The sequence below is a fragment of the Neovison vison genome, chromosome 14 (assembly GCF_020171115.1).
Source record: "Neovison vison isolate M4711 chromosome 14, ASM_NN_V1, whole genome shotgun sequence".
NCBI lineage: Eukaryota > Metazoa > Chordata > Mammalia > Carnivora > Mustelidae > Neogale > Neogale vison.
The window spans coordinates 7442739-7468180 of NC_058104.1; the positions used below are offsets into that span (position 1 = coordinate 7442739).

General features: G+C 52.4%; 1 protein-coding gene across 1 annotated transcript; it reads left to right on the forward strand.

The window, feature by feature from the left end:
- Positions 1-16743: 16743 nt before the first annotated feature.
- LOC122896047 lies at positions 16744-22025 on the forward strand. Its single transcript, XM_044233987.1, is given in 1 exon segment — positions 16744-22025. A coding segment is annotated over 1 exon segment (5247 nt). The 5' UTR covers positions 16744-16778.
- Positions 22026-25442: the final 3417 nt, after the last annotated feature.

Below are 25442 nucleotides of genomic sequence, written 5' to 3' on the forward strand. Positions count from 1 at the left end.
TTGGAGGAGCCTGGACTGAGACGGGCTCCGGTCCTGCCTCATTCTACGACCTTCATTTGAGGTCCCCGGTTGCCGTCTCCTCCGTGAATCACACTCTGCGAGCCAGGGCTGATTATGGGTCGCTCTCTGCAGATGGCTGGGCGAAGCTCAGGGGCAGCAGGGAACGGAGTTAGGGGAGGCTTGGCAGAGGAGGGGTCACTTGAGCAAGGTCCAGAAGGGTAAACAGGAGTTCGCTTGTGAAGGAAAAAAGCACAGGAAGGCCTCCATCTCCCCTATCTTAGCTCGGAGCTATTTGCAGAATGTGCCTGGACAGTGGTACACATCTCTTACCCACGGGATTCCAGAATGGGAACCTGCATGGCTCTGACTGGTCACTCAGCTCTGAAACCTGCAGTGGCTCCCCATGCCTTGCAGCAGGTCCAAGCTCTTTGGCTCTCTAGTTGGAAGCCATGTACAAACGGGCTTCACTCGGCTCTCATGCCATTGCGGCTGCTGACCACCCTCCCCGGTGAGCCCAAACTGGCCAAATCCAGTCTGTCCTTCTGGGCCATCCAAACGCCCACTCCCCCAGGAAGCCATCAGTGATGACCTCACAATAACAGCTCAGTTTTGTGCCCTTGGGGCCCCGTTGCCAGACTCCAGGGAGCCTCCCAGCTCCAGACCAGGGAGAGTCACTGATCTGGGTCAACCGGAAACTCTGCAAGGTCAAGACCCATTGCACGGGCTTCCCTGTATCCCCCTATCCCAGCAGTAACAACAATGACGCAATGCTTCTGTAACATTTCAAACCTCCCTTCCATCTCCCCTTTGACCTTGCATGGAGAACTCTGCTCCACCAACAAAGGCTGGTCCAGATGGGCTTTAGGGGGAGCCCATGCAGCCCCTCCCCCGTCGGTCCCCCACCCCACGGCTGGATTTACTGTTTGATTCATGGTTTATAAGGGGAAGGATAGAACTCATCAGGAAGGCTGCAGCCACGACAAGTGCTTTTTTTTTTTTTTTTAAGATTTTATTTATTTATTTGACAGAGATCACAAGTAGGCAGAGAGGCAGGCAGAGAGAGAGGAAGGGAAGCAGGCTCCCTGCTGAGCAGAGACCCCCCCCCCACCTCCCCATGCTGGTCTCAATCCCAGGACCCTGGGATCATGACTGGAGCCAAAGGCAGAGGCTTTAATCCACTGAGCCACCCAGGTGCCCCTGGCAAGTGCTTTTTAATTGAAAGATGAGGGTCCCACTCTCTTAAGAGAGGAACCCCTCCTTCCCTCTTTGCCCCAATGTCACAGTGTCAGAGGCAAGGGTCAGCGAAGGAGACGCTCCAAGTGGGCGCAATCTGGGGGACTCAGGATTGTTCATGAGCCCAAGGCCCAAACCAGAAGTTTGAATGGATTCCTTAATCAGAGCTCGACTTTGTTCATGGCAGCCCACCTGAGCGGGACCCCGATAAGACCAGGCAGCATTGTTGTCTTCATGCTTACGAGGTGGATTCCCTGGAAGAGCACATTCTAAATGAGATTACATCTTATACATGTTTAATGTACTGTTCTCACCATTTAAAAATGCAGCTCTATTAAAATAGCAGGGAGGGAAAATTGACTCTCGGAGCTGGGTGTGGAGAGAATAGATCACTAGTGAAATGAATAATATATTAACAGAATAATGATGTTGCTTCTCATATTAATCGTATAAATCACAAGATTCTCAAGCTGTCAGCAGAAGTTTTTTTTAAAAAAGCCAACTTCCAGTTTTCCAGGCAGAGAATACTGAGGTCTGGGGAGGGGGAGGGGGAATGAGGGAGCTGGCTGCCCCCCCAACCGGGGGGGTGGGGGATCACACGGGTTATGAAATGGAGGTTTTCTGGGCAGGCTGGTGAGGCTGCCAAGGACCTGGGACTTGCCTTGGAGGCGGCCGCAATGTTGCGGGAAGGCCGCAGCTTGGTTCCAGCCTGCATCCCTTCCTGGGGCCAACCGTTGGCCTGGGATATCAGAAACATGAATGAGACATGGTCCCCCACCCCCAGGCCAGGCTAGAGGGACAGTAATGCGTCTGGAAGGCTCCAACCATATGACACCAGCTGGGACAGAGACTCAGGCAGCCAGGGTCAAGCAGCCAGTCCTGCTTGTAGGTCTGCAACTGCGGTCATATGTTGAATGAGCAAGGGGGACACGGTCCGGATATCCCAGTGCTCTTGAGAAAAGGAAGGTGCTGTAGAAATGTGGGAGGCCGGGAGTATGGGTGCACCGGGGGCCCTAAGGAGTGAGCACAGTGGTTGCAGTCAGTGGACGCCAAGGGCTTGTGGGTATCCGCACACCTTTTGTGGGTGGATCTCCATGGACCTCCCACGGATGCTCCTACAGGCCAACCAACTCTTTCCAGCTTGGATCCCACTGACAAATCTGAGGAATTCTTTCTGTACAAACAAACCCCCCCCTCCTGCCATGGCCACAGCCAGTGCACTCCTCACCATGGACGTCAGAGTCAGGTCTCCGGTCTAGGCCCCCTTCCTCACTGGACCCTTGGGGCCCGGGCCACCGTATGCACCCACCAAGGCAGGAGTATTAATAATTTTCAGAACCAACATTTCTGAGCTCTGATAGCGTCCATCCCTTTGCTGCGCCATCTCTCGCCATCCTCATCATCCATGAAGTGAGCTCAATTTTTGGAGGAGGAAAGCGAGGCTCAGACCAGTCAAGCAACTTGCCCAGTATTACACAGCTAATAAATGCTGGAGCCATTTCTCCAGCATAACTCGCTACAAAGTGTTCCCACACCCTGTACCGGGGGTTCAGTCCAACATCCACTTCTCCACTCTGGGCCCTGGAGGGGGACCCCTGGGTTCCACCCAGCAGTCCACCTCGTTCCTCCCACCTGGGAGGTCAGCCCAGGCTCATGGTAAAAGAGGGCAGGTATGTTGAGTCCAGCCTGGCCAGCCGGCCCACAGGTAAGACTGGACCAGGCAGACAGGTGAGCAGGCTAGGGCCTCACCAGGTCAAGGGCACCGATGTGTCTGTGGAAAAGGGCCCACTGCGATCACCTTCACTGCCCTCTGCCGCACGCTCAGAAGCGGGCAAAGCCCAGCCTCCGTTTTCCCACACACCCATTCTAACCACCAGGAGGTCTGCCTCTCACCTGAGAAATCACTGGCAGGACATCCCTATGGGATTATTGAACGTGCTCAGAGACAGTGTCCCCCGGATGTCCACAGTGGTGGCTCACCCGGGCCTGTGGCCACAAGCTGGCCCTCCAAGGGCTTCCATCTCCCCAGATGGAAGGGGAGCTCGTGGAGCCTGGCAGGTTGAGCCTGAGCATCTTGGGCTCGCCACACTGTGGCCATCGGTGCAAAGCTGGGCTCTCTCCAGTGCTGTGTGGCCTACCCTGTTTCCCTGTCTGGGACCACCTCTGAGCAGGAAACTCTGTCCAGCAGGGCCAGCCTGGGCAGATGCGGCAGGGGCAGAAATGGGACTCAGCTGGCTGAGAGGCAAAACGTCTCCATGACAACCAAACCTGCCCCCCCCAACCCAAGAGGGGGTCATTGGCTTCGGTTTTCCAGGCCACAGGAGGGCAGCCAAAACCCACAAGCTGGAGAAAGTGGGGCACAGACCAAAAGCTCTCCCTGCCCGGGATCACAAGCTCCCCAGGCCCCTGGGCAGCCGCGGAGCCCGAGCAAGCTGGGAAAGTAGGCCAAAGCCCGGAAGTTCCATCTCCCCCTTCCCCACGCGCGCGGGCAGGGCCCTTGAAGACTGGAACCCTGAGGACATCTCAGGCTTTGGTGGAGGCGGCCCTGAGCTACGACAGGGAAGGGAAGCTAGCGTCAGGCCACGGGAGGGGAGAGCAGCAAGGGCTCCCCTGGGTCTGTCAGGGAGGAAGGAGAGAAACCCTTGCCTCCTTGCTGCCCACTTCTGCTAGCCAGGGATGACTAACTATCAGGGCCCTGGATGACATAGAACGGGTCACTGTGTACGTAGTTCTGCCTCCATGTAGGGAAATCTAGGGGACACCAGCAAGGACACCAGCTGGCCTCGGCATCTCCCAGTGACTCCAGCTGTCCTGACTTCCAGACTAACCAGTGAAATCACCTTGGGAGGTTTTTAAAATCCGGATGCCCAGGCCCATGAAACCGGAGTCTCTTGGCAGCCGCAGCAATGGGATTTTTGTCAGCATCCAGGTCCTACCCCTGGGGTGCTATACCACTGCTCATCACCCCCCTGCTCCCCAGTGGGCCTCATCCATCGGCTTCAAAGTCCTCCACGGGGCTTGAAACACTCTTTCTAAAGCAGCTTGTGAACCTTCTCCCCGCAGTCTTGTCTACGTCCTTCACTCGCTTGGCAGATCCCCTCTTCACAGATGGTTCCAAGGTCAAATTTAAATGATCAGAAGTTCTCTTGGGGATTCTGGGTGTTTCAGTTGGTTGAGGGACCGACTCTTGATTTTGGCTCATGTTATGACCTCAGGGTGGTGAGATCGAGCCCCACATCGGGCTGTACACTCAGTGTGGAGTCTGCTTGAGAGTCTGTCTCTCCCTCTCCCTTTGCCCCTGCCCCCACTCAAGCTCTCAAGTGCGCGCTCTCTCTCAAAATACATAAAATCTTTTAAAATAAATAATCAGAGGTTCTCAACAAGTGGAGAACGTTCCACTTCCCTTTCCTTCCTCCACCCAACCTCTCTGGAGTTACCACCTGCTCACACCCACACCCCTTCCTGGGGGGTTCAGTCTCTCTCCTCGGCACCACCCTGCGGGGGTTCCTCCTGGCTGTCCTTCCCATCCTGGTCACAGAGCACCTGCAGCCACATCACCTCCTCCTGCCCCCACTCGGCGTGGACTCTGTGTCTAACTCACACCCCCGGTCCCGGGCACCGTTCCTGGCCAAACAGGTGACTATCGAGGTGTACCCGTCATGATGATGACCATCGGGCGAACTTACAAACATGAGATGCTGGGACACCCCCATTCACGGCTTTGTTCCATCCCAGCCTGCCCATCTTGAGGTCATGGTCTCAGAAAGTGGCTCCTTTGGAGAGGTGAAGCCCTGTGAATGTTGTACTCTGCTAAGTTGCGTGTAGTTCCCCTTTGGGTTATTTTAAGGAAAATCTCTACTTTCCTTCATCCTAACTTATACAACATGGGTTTTATGGGTCCTACAGACAGAACGTTTGGGTCCTCACCCTCCAAATTCATAAGTTGAAATCCGAATGCCCAATGTGATGGTATTTGGGGGATGAGGGGGACCTTTGGGAGGTGATTAGGTAGTGAGGATGGGGCTCTCTGAATGGGATTAGCGTTCTTGTAAAAGAGGGCCCAGGGGGCTCCATCACCCCTCTGGCTTGCCAAGACACAGGGAAGAGATGTAGTCCGTGAACCAGGACGCGGGTTCTCACCAGACACCAAATCTGCGGATGCCTTGCTCTTGGATTTCCAATTTCAGAATTGTGATCACTAATCTTCTGTTGTTTATAAGCCTTCCCCCCACCCCATCTGTGGTAGTTTGTTCTAGAAGCCCAGCTAGATGAAGACTCTGGGTCAAGCACTCCATGGATGCCTAAGCAGTATTTAGCGGCCAAGAATCCAGTGATCCAAGGAAGCCTACAAGGCAAGCAGCGGCAAGGTCTGGTGGGAGAGCCAACAGGTTGGGGTCCTGATTCTGGCTGGGCAGCTTCCCAGCCCCAGGGGCATGGGCGCTGCCTCTGCGCACTCACAGATGCACCCCCTCACCCAGGGGCCATCTGGGGTTGGGAGCCAGGGTCTCCAAGCACAGTGGCTCCACGCAGACCAGCAGTCCCCAAAGGCGAGCTCCACGGCAGTGTGTGAGGTTCTACTGGCCAGAACGCTAGCAAGCACCATGAGCCGTGCACAGGAACCGGACCTGCTTTCCGTGGAAGAAAGAGGAGGAAGGAGGGGGAGGAGTCCAGCATCAGGACCTCAGGCTGTAATTTGGAATGCCCAGCGGGGATCCAGGCTGCAATGGAGAGTGGTCTGAAGATGGACAGCGTCCTCCATAGTCACTCCGGTGGGGGAGGGGCGCTTCTTCCTGCACCTGCCCAGAGCCGACATCATCCATGCTCTCACCTCTCCGTGCCCATCAGGCCTGCATCTTCCTCTCTGAGACAGTTTCTCCTGGTGCCCATCATGGAGCATGAGGCCCAGCCGGGGCCATGGTGGAGACTCAGAACAAGTCTGTGGAACAGAATCGGCTCTCACAGATGCAGACTTGCTTTTCCTCTTTCCACTCGGTGGGCCCCCACGCTCCTTGCTTCTAGCTTGGGCATCAGCAAAGGAGGCTGTGAGTGAAGAGCCAGATCGCTGTTCAACCCAGGATGGACAAATCAAAGGCCAACTGAGAATATCTATGGTCCCTTGGCTCATGTGGTCAAAAGGAGATGGAAGATCAGAGGATTGGAAGAGGTTAATGGAATGTTCTGGGTCTCAGCTATGAGAACCTTTGCTCCAGGGTAGAAATGAAGGAATGAAAGAGGAGGGGGGATTTTATCCTAGTCTCATAAAAAGGCAGTGTGAACGAGCCTCAGCTGCTACTGGACCCATTAAAGGCCTAATTTCCATTCACCTATAACTTTATTAGGCTCATCCGAGCTATTCATCAGACAAGCCTGTCTTGAAAAGGGTGGATAGTAGCTCTTATTAAAATGTCTTCCCGGTGGCAAATGCATTAGGTTTTACGGCCCCACACACTACATCTGCTTTCACAGTGGGAAAGAGCTGCCTCACCCCTGCTGGGGCCGACAGAGGTTATAGGTGAGACCTAAGAGACCAGATGTCCCAGACACCCATCCCCTGTGCATGGACCTTGGAGTCTGGAGTGGGTCCTTGCCTCACCTCCGGAAGTCTAGGTAAAATTTTCATCTCCGAGAGCTACCGGATGACTCTGGCACAGCCCGGCCCCCAATTCCCAGCTGCCCTGCCCTTCAGCCATGTGCTGGAGCCACTGCATATTTTTGGAAACTGATCCCAGAGCAGAGCCTGGAGAGTCTGGATAAGGGATGGCCTTATCCAGAAAACTGTGACAAGCAGCCCTGGGCACGGGGTGGGGGGTTAGGATTTGGCAGGTTTCGAAAAACGTGGAGGGAAAGTGGGTGGATGGGCAGAGAGCCGATCAGTGGTACAGAATCAGGGAGAAGAGTCCCCCAGTGCTGGGAGAGGGAGGGCCTTCCCTGATTTACCTGTGAGCCTGCAGGTCTCCTCCTGCCTTGGATAAAAATTTCTCATGGAGACAAGTAGGAAGATCAGAGTGACTCCCCCAGGATCAGGGCAAGCTTGGCAGCTTTGCCACCGAGTGGCCAGGAGTGAGTGACTTAGCCTCTTGGAGCCTTGCTCTTCTCATCTGCAAAATGGAGCTCACACGCCCCATGATGCTGAATTGCTGGCAGGATTGAAGCAGACAGATCTCACAAAGCATTTAGCAGGGGGCCTGGCACATGGCGAGCCCAGAACTCACACGAGTTGTTAGTGTTCGAGTCCCAAGGGTGCTCCCATGACGAGCAAGTGTTGAGGGTGGCAAAGTTGCCAGTTTTTCCATCCCACACTCAACTGGAGTGGGGGGTGGGGATGGGATATGAACTCTTCCAGTTTATTACAAAGCCATGTGGCTACTGTGCCCCAGCTGATCACACGGAGGGAGGACTGTGCTCTAGCCCAGCTGAGTAGGGCTTCCAGTTTGCCTGCCTGCCCCAGGAAGAATTTCTAAATAATTAGTCGTTGTTGACAATACTTGCAATGTTACTAAAGAGAATGTGATGAAAGCCGGCACATCTGGAGATAATAGTACTAACCTGTCTCGTGGGCTGTTGCTGGATTAAATGAATCCAGTTACAGAAAGAACTTGGAGCCAAGTGCTGTGTACGTGCCCGTGTGCATGTGTATGTGCATATTAGGAAGTTTTCTGTGGGAGTCCGGCTGCCATCATGAAACAAAATGGTGGCCAGCATATTTCCCAAGGGGTGATCTCTGCTTATTCGGGGGTATTTCCTGCATTGGTAGAAGTTGTAGAGAGAAGGGAAGACCCCAGATGGACCCAGCTCACCTCTTTGACCCTAGGTCCTATTCTAGTGACATATTATAGGATGAGTGTCTCCAGCATGAGAGAACCTGAGTGTTTCTTCCCATGAGTGTTTCTTCCCATCCCCTTGACCCCCTGGAACCCACGATGTCCCCTTGCTGCAGTATAGAGTCCAGAGGGAGTAGGTCAGGGACACTGAGGGAGACTGGGAGACTCAGCGGGGGTGGGGGGGAGGTGGTTGTGCCTTAGGGCAGGGGTGAGGCATGGTCTGCCTAGGTTTTAATGTCTGAGACCAGATCATGAGGGGGTGGGGACAGCAATAATCCAGGCAAGAGAGGGTGATGCCTCTTGGACCCAGCTGAGCTGTAGAAGTGGAAAGAAATGGGTGAATTCTGGAAAAGTTGTGAAGGTTGCCAGTGGGATTTTTCAACAAATAAATGAGCTCGTTGAAGAAAGATTTAGACCAAAGCCGAGCGTTGGCCTGAGACACAGGAAGGGTGCAGTTGCCGTCAGCTGAAGGTGGAGGTTCTGAGCAGCAGGATGGAGGTAGCCCAGAGCTGGGGAGAGACCGAGGGTTCCCCTCAAGCCCACTGAGAGCCTGTTTCAGGAGACAGGAAGAGGAGGGAAGGGCAGGGAGTGTGAGATCCAAGGAACCCCCAGCCATCTGCATTCTGCTTGTTCGTCTTCAAGAGGGCTGTCCAGGGGAGCCCTCACCAGAGAGCCGGGTTCTCCCACTCCTGCAAAGGCTCATGCCTGACTCGAGGGAAAGATGAAAAACCCCTTCAGGGAGGTGATTAGGGCAACTCCTCATTGCCAACAGATGACACAGCCCGGAGCTTCCAACAGAGCAGAGTCCCCTAAAAGGAACAGCCCGGCTGCCCCCTCTGTGATGGGCTCAGTCTCCAGGCTCAGTGCTGCTCAGCCCAGAGCCTGCGTGGACATCCCGCACAAAGGTGCCACTCTCCTGGTAGAGATCCAGAATTCCTCTCGCTTCAGAAATAAAACGTATGCGTCTGCCGGTGGTCTTACATCTCTTCCTCTCCGTTCGCAGCATGAAGCTTGGGCTCTTTATAATTCATCAAAAAGGCCACACATAATGAGCTCCGCTCTCACTTTGCAGTCAGGGCTGTCAGCTTACCTTTGAAGAGCCCCCACACGCTGGCTGGGGACCTCAGATCTTGTCCCGAGGCTGGGGATGAATCACCTGTGAATCAGGCAGCAGGCCTGGCCAGCACTGCCCTCTACCTGAGGACCAGCTGTGTTACAGGGTACGCCGGGCTGGGGGCTTTCAGAGATGCCCCCTCGCAGCATGCCCCTGACAATGCAGGGTGGAAGGTGCCTGCATACCCATCTTAGAGATGTGAAAACTGAGGCACCATCAGGGCTAATATCTTATCGGAGGTCCCTTGGCAGGTGTCTAGTAAAGAATCAACCTGATCCAAAAAGAGATCTGGCCTTTGCCCACAGCTCTTGGGCGGTGATCTCGTAGCCCTTGGAATGTCCTGTCTGATTAGAGGGTTTTTGTTTACCTGGGGGCTTTGGGCCGTGCCAGACAGCAAACAATGTGATTTAGGGTGGGGGCTTTGGGTCATGCAGGGTGAACTTGACCTCTGGAGGGGCTGGACGCTGAAGTCAACCATGTCTATAGGCCTAAACCGTAATAAAGATTTTGGATGGACACCAAGACTTGGGCGAGCCCCCCCTCCTCCGGTGGGCAGTGCTCTGTGCCTGCTGTCGCATGTTGTTGCTGGACAATGGAACCACTGTTCTTGACTCCACCGGAAGGGGGGTGGTCACTGAATGCTCTGCATTTGGAGCCCTCCTGGACCCCACACCATGAGCCTCTTCCCTCAGCTGATCTTTGTCTTTTCTTTGCGGTAATAAACCATTGCCATGAGAGCCAGAGCTCTTGCTGAGTTCTGTGGGTCCTTCCGGTAAATGCCAGAACCTGAGGGTGGTCTTGGGGACCCCCCAAATTGGCAAATGGTGTCAGAAATGGGAGTGGTGGTCTTGGAGATCCCTGAACTCTGACACGGGGTCAGAAGTGAAGACTTTGTGCCCTGTCCCTTCACTGGTCTCCTGGTCCAGGAGAGGACAACTTGTTGTTTTATGCCAATAGAAGCTCAGGATGAGGAGGTCGGCTCCTCTGCAACCAGCCGGCTGTGATCTGTGGTAATTTTACGGTGGCCCTAGGCAACAAACGCAGGCCCTCACCCTAGAGGTTTCTGCTACGGCAGCATCTCCGGCTTCCGCGGCTCCAACAGGATCTTTCTCAGGCCAACAGCAACTTGCCTTCGTTGTCCATTCATTGCTTCCACCACGGTGGTGGCCACGTGGGAATGTGCCACAGCTGCCTCAGCCCCAAGGCCACCCTTCGTCATGACCAGGGGGCATGAACAACAGAAATGTCTTTTCTTACAGTTTATGAGACCAGACCAAGTTATCAGCAGGATTGGTTCCCATGGGAGAGACCACTGGGAGCCTCTCTCCCAGCTTCCCATGGCTGCCGGCAGTCCTTGGGATCCATCATTCCAATCTCTCCTCCATCGCCACATAGCCTCGTTCCCTGTGTGTCTCTGTGTACCCCCACCCCTTCTTGTAAGGACCCTCACTCAGTGGATTTTAAATAATCCCTAAATCCAGGGTGACTTCTTCTTGAGGTCCTTCACTAATTATGTCTACAAAGACCCAATTCCAAATAAGGTCACATTCTGAGGTCTGGCGGGGGGGACATGGCCCCTGGCCTCATAGGACATAAGGTTTAGGAACAGGAGCAGGTGGGGGAGGGTTAGGTCAGGGATGGAGTTGCCTCCTGCCCGGGGACACCCACCTCCACCGGGGTTCCCTGCCTCCCAGCGGGGAGGGAGAAGGGAGTCACCATCCGTGCTCAGGGGAAGAAAGACCCAGTTCTGGAGCCAGGCCCCGGCTTCCAGGGCGTACGTGCTCGGGAGGCTGTTGCGTTGATGAAAATACCATAGAGCCGTCTGCAGGGCTCTTCCTCTCGCTGCCTCTCCAGCGCCAGAAATAAATGAAAAAGAGATGTTCCTGGCAGAGTCTGTGGAGGAACTCCATGGCAGGAATGAAAATTGGCTGCAGCATCCAAGAAATCCTTGAATGGAAAGGGATTTCTAGGACAACACACCTCTAGGAACAGAAAGTGTCAGTGGTAAAGCCTGGGGGAGGGAGGGAGGGAGGCCGGCAGGGAGTGTGTCCAGACACGCACGTCCGTGGGCTCGCCCAGGAGGGATGCACCTACGCAGGTGCACAGACCTACTGGCCGCATGTGAACTGGTGGGTGGGTGCGGGGGGGGGGCGCAGCCCAAATCGCGGCATGGGCGTTCTGCTACTGTTGGACCATCTGTCCGCCTCTCCCATCGCCCCCATGCCCGCCAGCCAGCTGGGGTCACCTTGTCCTGTTACATTTGCACAAAATTGGCCTTGGCCCCAGCCCAGAGCCTGGGAGGGACGCCAGCCTCCTGCTGGTCCCAGGGGATCTGCTGAGGCTGACGCAGCTCCAGAGTTCCGATTTTTGCTGGATTCCCCCATCTGCCTTGCACCGTGCGGGCGGCTGTAGCAGCCGGCCCTTTTCTCTGGGGCTCACATCCGCGGAGCTGCGGGGACTTGCCCCCATCGGCAGCTCTCTCCTGGCTCTGTCACAGCCTCCGACATCCTGCAGCCTTGAAAACAAGGCAACCCGGGGGCCAGTCCTGCTCTGGGAACTGTCCTGGCCAGAGAGCCCTCACCTGCCCCTCCCCAGACCTCCCCAAGTCTCCTATTCCCATCAGAATGGCCCATCTGGGGGGTTGCTAAACAAACCCGTCCTTTCCCCAGCCCCTTGTTCCTCCAGTCCCCCATCCCTGCCTCAAATGGAATCGTCCTGAGTTACAAGCTTGGTGCTCCACTGGGGCCAGTAATGTGCCCCCCTCCCAGCGCTGCTCTGGGGGGGGGGGTCCTCCCAGCCTCCCTCAAGGCAGACGATCCCTTGGTCCTTCTACAAACACATCCTGGAGAGACCTGCAGGGGTTTGCCCCATTGTCAAGCTGCAACAGTGAGAATCCAGGAATGTGTGTGCTAGGCAACCTGATCTTGAAAACCTTTTCTTACAGAGGGGAAACTGAGGCCAGAGAGAGCATCAGCTTGCCCAAGTGAATCAGCTTGCCCAAGTCATGCTATGGGTAAAACAGTCACTGGCGACACAGAGCCCAGGTCTCCTGACTCGGCCCGAGGTCTTTATCCCAGTCCATGGGGCCAGCAGGCACTCCTAGCCACAGAGCTGTGTGTGGGTGCTCCTTGGACGCCCCGGAATCCTCGAAGGACAGCTCTCTGAATGAGTGTCTTTTCCTAGCTGTTAACAGCTGAGACCTCTGAGACAGATGAAATTCAGTTGCAGGCAGGGCCTAGAGGGCTCTTGGGAACCCCTTTCCCCTCTCCAGGTTCAGGGGTGCTAGACTGATGTGGGGAGAATTTAACACCTTCCTCTCTTGTCCCCTCCACTCCAGTCCCCAAAGTACTCAATGTCCCCATCCTCATCTCCCTTGGAGGAGGACATTTTCGCCAAAACCATTATCGAACTGTTACAGACTGAAAGCTTGTGTCTTCTCCACACCCGCCCCCCCACCAAATTCATACGCTGAAGCTCTTATCCCCAATGTGACTATATTAGGATATAGGGCGTATTGGGCTATAGGGCCTATGTAAATAAGGTCAAATGAGGTCACAGGGAAGGACCCTGACCCAACAGGCTTAGTGTTCTTATAAGATGAAACATCACCGAGCTCTGTGCGTGCACTGAAGGAAGGCCCGGTGAGGACAGCGCGGGACGGGGGGCATCTACAGGCCAAGCCCAGAGCTCTCACCAGAAACTGAATCAGCCAGAGTCTTGACCTTGGACTTCCAGCCTCCAGAACGGTGAGAAAATAAATGTCTGTTGTTGAAGCCGTCCTGTCTGTGGTATCCTGTTAGCGCAGCTCTGACCAATTAAGACCTGAGCTGCGGTGTTTACACACTGAATGACAACAAGTCTGAGAGATGCTTCAAAGCAAGGCAGAAGAGGAACCCAGCAGAGGTGACTTGGGATCGACCCCGTGCTGATAATTGCTGCGGTTGGTGACAGGTTCATGCGGAGGGGGGTTTATAATTTTCCCCCTCTACTTTTGTGTTAGAAATGTTCCGTAATAAAATGTTGGTCAAAATAGTAGAGTGGAGGGGGCACCTGGGTGGCTCAGTGGGTTAAGCCGCTGCCTTCGGCTCAGGTCATGATCTCAGGGTCCTGGGATCGAGCCCCGCATCGGGCTCTCTGCTTGTCAGGGAGCCTGCTTCTCTCTGACTCTCTCTCTCTCTCTCTCTGGCTGCCTCTCTGCCTACTGGTGATCTCTCTGTCAAATAAATAAGAAATAAAATCTTTTTAAAAAATAGTAGAGTGGAGTGGGTCATGAAATCAATTCAGTGGGTCATACCAGCATTTTTTTTTTCTTATGAGAAAGAATAAAATAGAAGATACCAGAAAGTATCATGTACAACAATGTAGTATTTTTTTTTTTCAGGGATGTGTGTGTGTGTGTGTGTGTGTGTGTGTGTGAGAGAGAGAGAGAGAGAGATTGATTGAGGGAGAAAGATGTCCTGGGTCTGAATGTAAAATGTACTTCTTACTGTGTTCATGGTCAAAAGAGCTGGAAAGTTATCTCTCATAGCTAATTTGACCGCAGCTTCTACAGTCAGTTTGCCTGGGTTCTGGTTCTGCCACTTACTGGCTGTGTGGCCTTGAGCAAGTTACTAGACTTCTCTGTGCCTTAGTGCAGCTCATAATCCCAGCCCCATCATAGGACTGCTGTGAGGATCAAGTGAGCTAGTAAATGGAAAGTGCTTCCAGCCCTTCTCCTAACACATTGCAAGGGCTCAGGAGGTAGTAACTGTCACTCCAGGGGCCATAATATACATAACGGCTGTTACTCTAGAGTCAGGAATTTGTTGGCCTGCAGTGGGAGGATGTGTGTCTCCTAAGAAGAGAAAGGCTTCACCATTGTTTGTTTGTTTGTTTTTTATTTTATTTTTTTTTTTAAGATTTTTTATTTGTTTGTCAGAGAGAGAGAGGGAGAGCGAGCGAGCACAGGCAGACAGAATGGCAGGCAGAGGCAGAAGCAGGCTCCCCGCCGAGCAAGGAGCCCGATGTGGGACTCGATCCCAGGACGCTGGGATCATGACCTGGGCCGAAGGCAGCTGCTTAACCAACTGAGCCACCCAGGCGTCCCTGTTTGTTTGTTTTTTAATTTATTTTTAAGATTTTATTTATTTATTTGACAGACAGAGATCACAAGTAGGCAGAGAGGCAGGCAGAGAGAGAGAGAGAGGAGGAAGCAGGCTTGCTGCTGAGCAGAGAGCCCGATGCGGGGCTCGATCCCAGGACCCTGAGATCATGAACTGAGCCGAAGGCAGAGGCTTTAACCCACTGAGCCACCCAGGCACCCCAAGATTTTATTCTTTTTTATTTGACAGAAAGATCACAAGTAGGCAGAGCAGCAGGCAGAGAGAGAGGGGGGATCCCTGCTGAGCAGAGAGCCTGGGGGATTGGGGGCTCTCTGGGCTCCATCCCAGGACCCTGAGATCATGACCTGAGCCAAGGCTGAGGCTTAACCTGCTGAGCCACCCAGGAGCCCCACCGCTTCACCATTGTTAAAGAACAAAAACTCAACTGAGTAAATTTGAGCATCTAATCTGCTTTATTAGGCGAAGTCCCTTCCAGTAACACACAGAAGGTCCCAGAAGCTGTAGGAAATGGAAGACTTTGATAGACAGAGGGAAAGGACAAGGAGATTATTAGCAAAAGAAAGGAAAGGATTATTTCAGGCAAGATTATCCTCCCTTCTGGGAATAGATGTGGTCTTCTCTTCCAGATGACCTCACTGACCAGGAAATTCCAGACCGATTGCTTTCAGATTCCACTCCCAACTCCCGGAGCGACTGAGAGCTTAGCAGTGGGAGAGGCGGGCTGTCCTGGGTCTGCTTTGGGTCTGTTCTTTCTTCTTCTCTCTCTCTTTTTTTTTTTTTTTTTAAGATTTTATTTATTTATTTGACAGAGAGATCACAAGTAGGCAGAGAGGTAGGCAGAGAGAGAGGGGGAAGCAGGCTCCCGGCTGAGCAGAGAGCCCGATGGAGGGCTCGATCCCAGGACCCTGAGATCATGACCTGAGCCGAAGGCAGAGGCTTTAACCCACTGAGCCACCCAGGCGCCCCTCTTTTTTTTTTTTTTTTAAACACGGTGGGGCACCTGGGTGGCTCAGTCTACCTGCAGCTCAGGTCATGATCCCAGTGTCCTGGGATCAAGCTCCCAGCTCAGCGGGAAGCCTGCTTTGCCCCCTCCCACTCCCCCTGCTTATGTTCCCTCTCTCGCTGGATCTCTCGCTGTCAAATAAATAAAATCTTTAAAAAATAATAAAAATAAACACCATGAAGTTGAAAAGGGTTTTCTCCCTCCCTTTCCCCTTCCTTCCCCCTTCTCTTTGCTTAGCCAACACCCCCTTCTCCCACTCCCTTAAACAATCCTCCCATGTTGTAAAAAGTGATAAGATACTACAAGGAATGTTGAAAGGTCAGTCTACATGCAAATAAGGGATTGTAGTCTGACCAATGCCGATGGTCAGTCTACATGCAAATAAGGGATTGTAGTCTGACCAATGCCGATGGTCAGTCTACATGCAAATAAGGGTTTGTAGTCTGACCAATGCCGATGGTCAGTCTACATGCTAATAAGGGATTGGGATCTGGCCAATGCCGATGGTCAGTCTACATGCTAATGAAGGATTGAAATCTAGCCAATACTGTCTGTTTCCCTTTTGTTAACGACCAATGAGAGTAACTTCTCACTATGTAAATGAAGGATGCTGAGTGAACCAGTCAGGGGTATTCCCGCGCACCAAGTATGCCTTTACATTTGAACTAGCCAATCTACAAACACCAAGTATGCCTTTACATTCAAACCAGCCAATGAAAACTTTGTAACCATGCTTTTGCTTCTGTACGTATGTTTTCGCTTCCCCAAACCCCATAAAAAGGCCCTGAACTAAGGGCTGGCGCGCGAGTCCTCCTAAGACTTGACCGCCCGCAGGTACCTGTGTCTACTCAATAAACCTCGTGCTGTTTGCATCTGACCAGTGGACTCGGCTTGGTTTTTGGGTCCGGGGGTCTCCTCCTGAGAAGGGGTCCATTCCGGGGTGCTTGGAGCCCCGGGGGGATCTTTCATTTGGGGGCTCGTCCGGGATTCGAGACCCCCACTCAGGGACCACCGACCCACTGTCAGGAGGTAAGCTGGCCAGCGCTATATTCGTTGTGTTTGTGGTTTGTGGTTGTAGTCGGTTACTTGTAATTTTGCGTGGTGTCTAAGGTTGTGTCTGGATCTGTTATTTGTGATTTGGCGCACGCGTTTGGTTTGGGGTTCGATCGGATCCATTTGTATTTGGCGGGGGCCAGAAGGAGCTGACGGGCTCAGACTTCTCCCTCGCAGCCCTGGAAGACGTTCCAGAGGCATTTGTAGTCCCACCAGGTGGGACATTTGGGTCCTTCGGGACATCTATGCCCTGGGGCAGCGGGGCATTTGGAGCTCGGCCGGTATCGGAGGGATACGCGGCCTTGGTTGGAGAGGGGGAATCCGGACCCCCTGGATCTCCATTTGAATTTTTGCTTTCGGTTTTACGCCGAAGCCGCGCAGCGCGTCTGGTTGTTGTGTGTCTGAGTCTAGTGTTTGTCTCTGTAATAATAACCCTTTTTGTCCTTGAGATTATGGGACAGACAGTGACTACCCCCTTAAGTCTGACCCTTAGCCACTGGGGCGACGTCCAGAACCGAGCAAACAACCAGTCGGTGGAAATACGGAAGAAGAAATGGGTCACCTTTTGTTCCTCCGAGTGGCCCACTTTCAATGTCGGATGGCCGTGCGGTGGCACTTTTAACCTTGATATTATTTCTCAGGTGGAAGCCAAAGTTTTCAGCCCTGAACCCAACGGACACCCCGATCAGGTGCCCTACATCGTCACCTGGAAGGCTCTGGCCTCAGACCCCCCACTTTGGGTTCAGCCTTTTGTTTCCCTTCCTAAACCCTGCTCTTCCCCTAACACCCCGACTGCCCCACCTCCCCCGAAGGAGCAGTTGCTCCATCCCCAACCTGCACCTCTTCCACCCACCCCTACTTCCTCTTCCCTTTACCCCGCCCTCACCCCACTCCAAGACAAGTCCCCAAAGCCCCCCAAGCCTGTTCCTGTTTTGCCCCCAGACACGGGGTCCCCTCTTATAGATCTGTTAACAGAGGAACCGCCTCCATACCCGGCGGCTGCCACAAACAAGCAAGAGCCTGGTCGAGAGCCTGGTCGAGAGCCTGGTCCTCTGGAGTCGCCCATTGCTGGGCGGCTTAGAGATCGACACGCGCAGCCTCCGAGCCAAACCTCCCAAGCATTACCCTTGAGGGAAGGTCCAAATGGTCAGCCACAGTATTGGCCCTTTACCGCTTCTGACCTCTATAACTGGAAACAACATAACCCCCCCTTCTCTAAGGACCCCGTCGCCCTAACTAACCTGATTGAGTCTATTCTAGTTACCCACCAGCCCACTTGGGATGACTGTCAACAGCTGTTGCAGACTCTGCTGACCTCGGAGGAAAAGCAGAGAGTCCTCCTGGAAGCCCGGAAAAACGTACCGGGCGACGATGGGCGACCAACCCAGCTGCCCAATGAGATCGACATGGCCTTCCCCTTAACCCGCCCAAATTGGGATTTCGCCACACCTGCAGGTAGGGAGCGCCTTCGTCTCTATCGCCAGTTGCTCATAGCGGGTCTCCGAGCAGCCTCGAGACGGCCTACTAATTTGGCTCAGGTTAAGCAGGTGATACAGGGAAAGGAAGAAACACCTTCTGCCTTTCTAGAGAGACTTAAGGAGGCTTATAGGATGTACACCCCGTATGACCCTGATGATGAAGGGCAAGCAACTAGTGTATCAATGTCCTTTATCTGGCAGTCAAGCCCTGACATTAGGAGCAAATTACAGAGATTAGAAGGGTTACAGGGGTATACACTTTCTGATTTATTAAAGGAGGCAGAGAAGGTGTTCAATAAGAGAGAAACTCCAGAAGAGAAAGAGGAAAGAATGTGGTTAAGAATGAAAGAGGCACAGGACGAAAGAGATAAAAAGCGGAGCAAGGAATTGACTAAGGTATTGGCCACCGTAGTTACTCAGGGACAGAACAGAGAGGGAGTCAGACTGGGAGAGCGAGAACGAAGAGGGACCAAACTAGACAAAGACCAGTGTGCCTACTGTAAGGAAAGAGGACACTGGGCACGAGAGTGTCCCAAGAACCCCAAGAGTCTCAGAGGACCTCCGATGCCCAAGCCACTGACTTCCCTACTGACGTTGGAAGACTAGGGAAGTCGGGGCCAGGAGCCCCCCCCTGAGCCCAGGATAACTTTAAACGTCGGGGGGCAGCCAGTTACCTTCCTAGTAGACACCGGGGCCCAGCATTCAGTCCTAACCCAGACTCTAGGACCACTCAGCAACCGAACTGCTTGGGTACAAGGAGCAACTGGAGGAAAGAACTATCGGTGGACCACGGAACGCAGGGTCCAGCTGGCTACCGGTAAGGTGACGCATTCATTTCTACACGTACCCGATTGCCCCTACCCGTTACTGGGGAGAGACCTTCTAACCAAATTAAAGGCCCAAATTCACTTCAACCCGGAAGGGGCGGCAATAACAGGCCCCAATGGGGGACCCTTACAAGTACTTACCCTCCATTTGGAGGAGGAATATAGACTATATGAACCTGAACAATCCTCAGAGATCCAAAATGAAGCTTGGCTAAAAGAGTTCCCTACGGCCTGGGCGGAGACGGGGGGCATGGGTATGGCTCGTCAACAACCCCCCCTCATAATCCAACTCAAGGCGACAGCCACCCCAGTGTCAATAAAGCAGTACCCAATGTCTCAGGGAGCACGCCAAGGCATCAGACCTCATATTAAGAGACTTCTCGATCAAGGAATTTTAATTCCCTGCCGGTCACCTTGGAATACACCTCTGTTACCGGTAAAGAAACCCGGCACAGGAGATTACCGGCCAGTACAGGATCTAAGAGAAGTTAACAAAAGGGTTGAGGACATACATCCCTCCGTACCCAATCCATATAATCTACTGAGCACTCTGCCCCCTTCCCACAGATGGTATATGGTGCTAGACTTGAAAGATGCCTTTTTCTGCTTAAGACTACATCCAGTGAGCCAGCCACTCTTCGCCTTTGAATGGAGGGACCCAGATCTTGGGGTTTCAGGACAGTTGACTTGGACTCAGCTTCCCCAGGGTTTCAAGAACAGTCCTACTCTGTTTGATGAGGCGCTGCACAGAGACTTAGCTGATTTCCGAGTGCAGCATCCCTCACTGATACTTCTTCAATATGTCGATGACCTCCTCTTGGCGGCTCACACCCAAGAAAGCTGTCTAAGTGGCACTAGAGCCCTCTTACAGACACTGGGACAATTAGGATACCGGGCCTCAGCAAAAAAGGCCCAAATATGCCAAAAACAAGTCACCTACTTGGGGTACCAGCTGAGGGAAGGACAGAGATGGCTCACTGAGGCACGAAAGCAGACTATCCTCTGCATATCCACACCTACCACCCCACGACAGCTAAGGGAATTTTTGGGAACTGCTGGATTTTGTCGCTTGTGGATCCCTGGGTTTGCGGAAATGGCAGCCCCCTTATACCCCCTCACTAAGCAAGGGGCTCGGTTCCATTGGGGCGAGGAGCAGCAACAGGCCTTTTTCAACATCAAAAAGGCTTTACTAGAATCCCCAGCCCTGGGACTCCCAGATGTGACTAAGGCTTTCGAACTGTTCATAGATGAAAAACAGGGCTATGCCAAGGGAGTACTAACCCAAAAGCTAGGGCCTTGGAAGCGCCCGGTGGCCTACCTGTCAAAGAAGTTAGACCCTGTGGCTGCTGGTTGGTCACCCTGTCTACGAATGGCGGCTGCCATTGCCATCCTAGTCAAGGATGCGGGCAAGCTAACTTTGGGCCAATCACTTACCATCTTGGCCCCCCATGCGGTTGAAGCCTTGGTCAAGCAGCCCCCAGACAGGTGGCTCTCCAATGCTTGCCTGACTCATTATCAGGCCATGCTCCTGGACACTGATCGTGTACAGTTCGGGCCTGTGGTGGCGCTCAACCCTGCCACCCTACTCCCCTTACCCGAGGCTATGGAAACACATGATTGCCTCCAGATCCTAGCTGAAGTTCATGGCACCCGAAAGGATCTGACGGACCAGCCCCTCATGGGAGCGGACTACACCTGGTATACAGATGGCAGTAGCTTCCTGCACAATGGCGAGCGAAGAGCAGGAGCTGCAGTGACTAATGAGACAGAGGTAATCTGGTCCAAGAAGCTATCTCCTGGGACATCAGCTCAGCGGGCGGAACTCATCGCCCTGACTCAGGCCCTGCAGATGGCAGAAGGTAAGAAACTAAATGTTTATACCGACAGCCGCTATGCCTTTGCTACGGCCCACATACATGGCGAAATCTATCGGAGGAGAGGGCTCCTCACCTCCGAGGGAAAAGAAATTAAAAATAAACCTGAAATACTGGCTCTGCTCAAAGCCTTGTTCCTGCCCCAAAAGTTGAGCATTATGCACTGCCCGGGTCACCAAAAGAATAATAGCCCAGTGGCAAGGGGAAACCAGCTGGCAGATCAAGCTGCTAAGGAAGCTGCCCTGGGGGAAAAAGAGACTGGGCCCATTCTCACCCTGAGCATAGGGCCCCCACAAGAAAATAATAAACCTATGGAGTACAGTTCTGAGGATCAGGAGCTGCTAAAGAAAATGGGGGCCACATGGGATCCACAGAAAGGGGCATATACCATGGACGAAAAAATTGTTATGCCCACTTCATATTCTCGCCACATAGTCCAATCCTTGCACTCACTGACCCATCTGAGCGAAAACAAAATAAAAACCCTCTTAAATAATGAGCACCAACCGTATTTGTTACTAAACCAAGACAAGGCGTTGCGATCCATAATTAAAAATTGCTTAGTCTGTGCACAAGTAAATACCGGAAAGGCTTATGCTGCCCCTGGAGTGCGCGTTCGAGGACATCGCCCTGGTATTCACTGGGAAATCGACTTCACGGAAGTAAAACCTGGACTCTATGGTTACAGATATTTGTTAGTTTTTGTAGACACTTTTTCAGGATGGGTAGAAGCCTTCCCCACCAAGCACGAGACTTCGAATGTGGTCACCAAGAAACTACTTGAAGAAATCTTCCCCAGGTATGGAATACCCCAGGTATTAGGCACCGACAATGGTCCAGCCTTCGTCTCCCAGGTAAGTCAGAAGGTGGCCAAATTATTGGGGATTGATTGGAAATTGCATTGTGCATATAGACCCCAGAGCTCAGGACAGGTAGAGATAATGAATAGAACAATCAAGGAGACTTTAACTAAATTAACGCTTGCAACTGGCTCTAGGGACTGGGTCCTCCTCCTGCCCCTGGCCCTATATAGGGCCAGGAATACCCCCGGACCCCTAGGATTGACTCCCTTTGAAATATTATATGGGGCCCCACCCCCTATTGTAAACCTTTTTAATCCTATTGATCCTCATGTTTCTTCTCTTGCCGATCGTGCTACCCTACAAGCCCACCTCCAGGCACTCCAGATCGTTCAGAAAGAGGTCTGGAGGCCACTGGTTACAGCTTATCGAGAGCAGTTAGAAAATCCAACTGTGCCACATCAATTCCAGATCGGCGACTCTGTCTGGGTCCGCAGGCATCAGACCAAGAACCTTGAGCCCCGATGGAAGGGACCCTACACCGTACTCCTGACCACCCCGACGGCGCTAAAAGTCGACGGCATCGCGGCGTGGATCCATGCCTCCCATGTAAAACCAGCTCATCTGGGACCAGACGAACCGACAGCATCCGATCTCAAGGAGGAATGGCGAGTTCGACGCACTCAAAACCCGCTAAAGATAAGACTCGTGCGATCCTAACATTGACTATCCTTGTTCTGGGCATTCCGAGCTCCCATGGGTCCCCTCATCATGTAAAACAGCTCACCTGGCAGGTCCTGTCTCAAACAGGACAAGTAATTTGGAACACCTCTCAGCAGCATGCCCCATTCACTTGGTGGCCTAACCTATACCCCGACATTTGTAAATTAGCCATGGGAGCTCCAGCCAACTGGGATATAGAAAATTACTTTGACCTACAGAAGCCGCCTTCACAACCGTCCCCCCGGGGACGACTCGGGTTGGATCCTTGGGGAGGCTGTGGGGATTGGAGTCAACGAAGTATGTTAAGGACACTCACCTTCTATGTATGCCCCGGGTTTCACAGACCCAGAGAATGGACCTCATGCAGTGGGGCATCCCACTTTTACTGTCACAATTGGGGCTGCGAAACCACTGGTGACACTTATTGGAAGCCCACCTCAGGTTGGGACTACATCACCGTAACGGCGAATTATTCCCACGCCAGGAGCAGCCCCAAGTGGACACAAAACCCAGCCTGTCAAAATCAGTGGTGTCACCCACTCAAAATAGCCTTCACTGAATCAGGAAAAAAACAACTTAATTGGGTAAAGGGATATACCTGGGGCCTCAGATTCTATAAAGAACGTTATGACGATGGCCTAACGTTCACTATAAAGCTTTCTATAGAAACCCCAAGAGCCGCCATAGGACCCAATCCAGTTCTCGCCTCACCGCCCCGAGGCCCCCCCCCAAAGGTTAAGGTTAACACCAAGACCGACACCACTTTTAACCCCAGCGACTTCCACAGCTATACAAACCAAAAAGACCCCCGAAATACTCGGAACAGGAGACAGGCTTATCAACCTAGTGAGAGGGGCCTACCAGGCACTTAACCTCTCCAGTCCTGAGAGAGCAAACAATTGCTGGCTATGTCTTAATCCAAGCCCTCCATACTATGAGGGCATAGCCCTCTCTGCCAACTATACTAACTCCACTGCCCCCAACGCTATATGCCATGGCCAAGATCATCGCTTAACCCTCTCACAAGTTTCAGGAGCAGGGCTGTGTATAGGCACCCCGCCTCTTCATGTTAAAAAAACACTCTGTAATTCGACCCATAAAATATGGGATAGCTCCTATTATTTGATCCCACCCAATGGAACCTATTGGGCATGTAACACAGGCTTAACCCCTTGTGTATCTGCTGCTGCCTTAAACCAGACTACTGATTATTGTGTGTTAGTTCAACTATGGCCTCGAATAACCTATCACTCAGATGAATTGGTTCTTAGCTACCATGAATGGAGTGATCTCAGCCGAGTAAGGCGTGAACCTGTCACCCTAGTCACCCTAGCTATGTTATTGGGGGTAGGAGGCATTGCCGCCGGGGTCGGTACTGGGGCAACCGCCCTGGTCCGAACAGACCAATACCTACTTCTACATCATGCTATGAATGAAGACCTTAGGGCCTTAGAACAGTCAGTTCGGGCCCTCAAGGAATCCCTAACCTCCCTGTCAGAAGTGGTGCTACAAAACAGAAGAGGCTTAGACCTACTGTTCCTAAAAGAGGGTGGCCTTTGTGCTGCTCTCAGAGAAGAATGCTGTTTTTTTGCCGACCAGACTGGAGTAGTAACAGAAACTCTAGATAAATTGAAGGAAAGGCTAGATAAGCGTAAAAGAGACTTTGAATCTCAACAGTCTTGGTATGAAGGAGTTTGGAATCGTTCACCCTGGTTTACTTCCCTAATAACCTCCTTAATAGGACCTTTAATGCTCTTAATGTTAATTCTAACATTCGGGCCATGCATCATTAACAGGTTAACCCAATTTATAAAAGATAGATTGTCGCTTGTCCAAACCATGGTATTAACCCAACAATATCATGCAATAGGGCAACGGGAGATTAGCCCCTAGTAAAGTAAAAGATTTTACTCGGGCCAAAAAGAAAATGGGGGAATGAAAAGGGTTTTCTCCCTCCCTTTCCCCCTCCTTCCCCCTTCTCTTTGCTTAGCCAACACCCCCTTCTCCCACTCCCTTAAACAATCTTCCCATGTTGTAAAAAGTGATAAGATACTACAAGGAATGTTGAAAGGTCAGTCTACATGCAAATAAGGGATTGTAGTCTGACCAATGCCGATGGTCAGTCTACATGCAAATAAGGGATTGTAGTCTGACCAATGCCGATGGTCAGTCTACATGCAAATAAGGGATTGTAGTCTGACCAATGCCGATGGTCAGTCTACATGCAAATAAGGGATTGTAGTCTGACCAATGCCGATGGTCAGTCTACATGCAAATAAGGGTTTGTAGTCTGACCAATGCCGATGGTCAGTCTACATGCTAATAAGGGATTGGGATCTGGCCAATGCCGATGGTCAGTCTACATGCTAATGAAGGATTGAAATCTAGCCAATACTGTCTGTTTCCCTTTTGTTAACGACCAATGAAAGTAACTTCTCACTATGTAAATGAAGGATGCTGAGTGAACCAATCAGGGGTATTCCCGCGCGCCAAGTATGCCTTTACATTTGAACTAGCCAATCTACAAACACCAAGTATGCCTTTACATTCAAACCAGCCAATGAAAACTTTGTAACCATGCTTTTGCTTCTGTACGTATGTTTTCGCTTCCCCAAACCCCATAAAAAGGCCCTGAACTAAGGGCTGGCGCGCGAGTCCTCCTAAGACTTGACCGCCCGCAGGTACCTGTGTCTACTCAATAAACCTCGTGCTGTTTGCATCTGACCAGTGGACTCGGCTTGGTTTTTGGGTCCGCGGGTCTCCTCCTGAGAAGGGGTCCATTCCAGGGTGCTTGGAGCCCCGGGGGGATCTTTCAAAGTGAATAATGCTGGACTCTCAGATTCATCCTTTATGAATATTACCTGTTTGACTCAGTGTTACGGAATGCCCGCTGTGTGCTCGTCCCAAGACACTGGCCACAGAGAGGTGAACAAGGCAGACACGGCCCAGCCCTCATGGAGCTCACCGCCCCTACCTAGGAAGAAAAAGCCAACAATTAATTGTGATGAAAATGTCAGTATTGGGACAGGGAACAAAACAGGGTGATGGGGAATGGCCCAGAAGGGAGGCAGTAACCTGACAAGGAATTGCGTTGACAAAACTCAGCCAAGGGATGCCTGCCTTTTTCAATTGGTAGAGCATGTGACTCTTGGTCTGGGGGTTGTGGGTTCGAGCCCCACAGTGGGCGGAGAGATGACTTAATAAAATCTTTAAGGGGCGTCTGGGTGGTTCAGTGGGTTAAGCATCTGCCTTCGGCTCAGGTCATGATCCCAGGATCCTGGGATCGAGCCCTGCATCGGGGCTCTCTGCTCAGCAGGGAGCCTGCTTCCACCCCATCCCCCACCGCTGCCTCTCTGCCTATTTGTGATCTCTGTCAAATAAATAAATAAAATCTTTAAAAATAAATAAATAAAA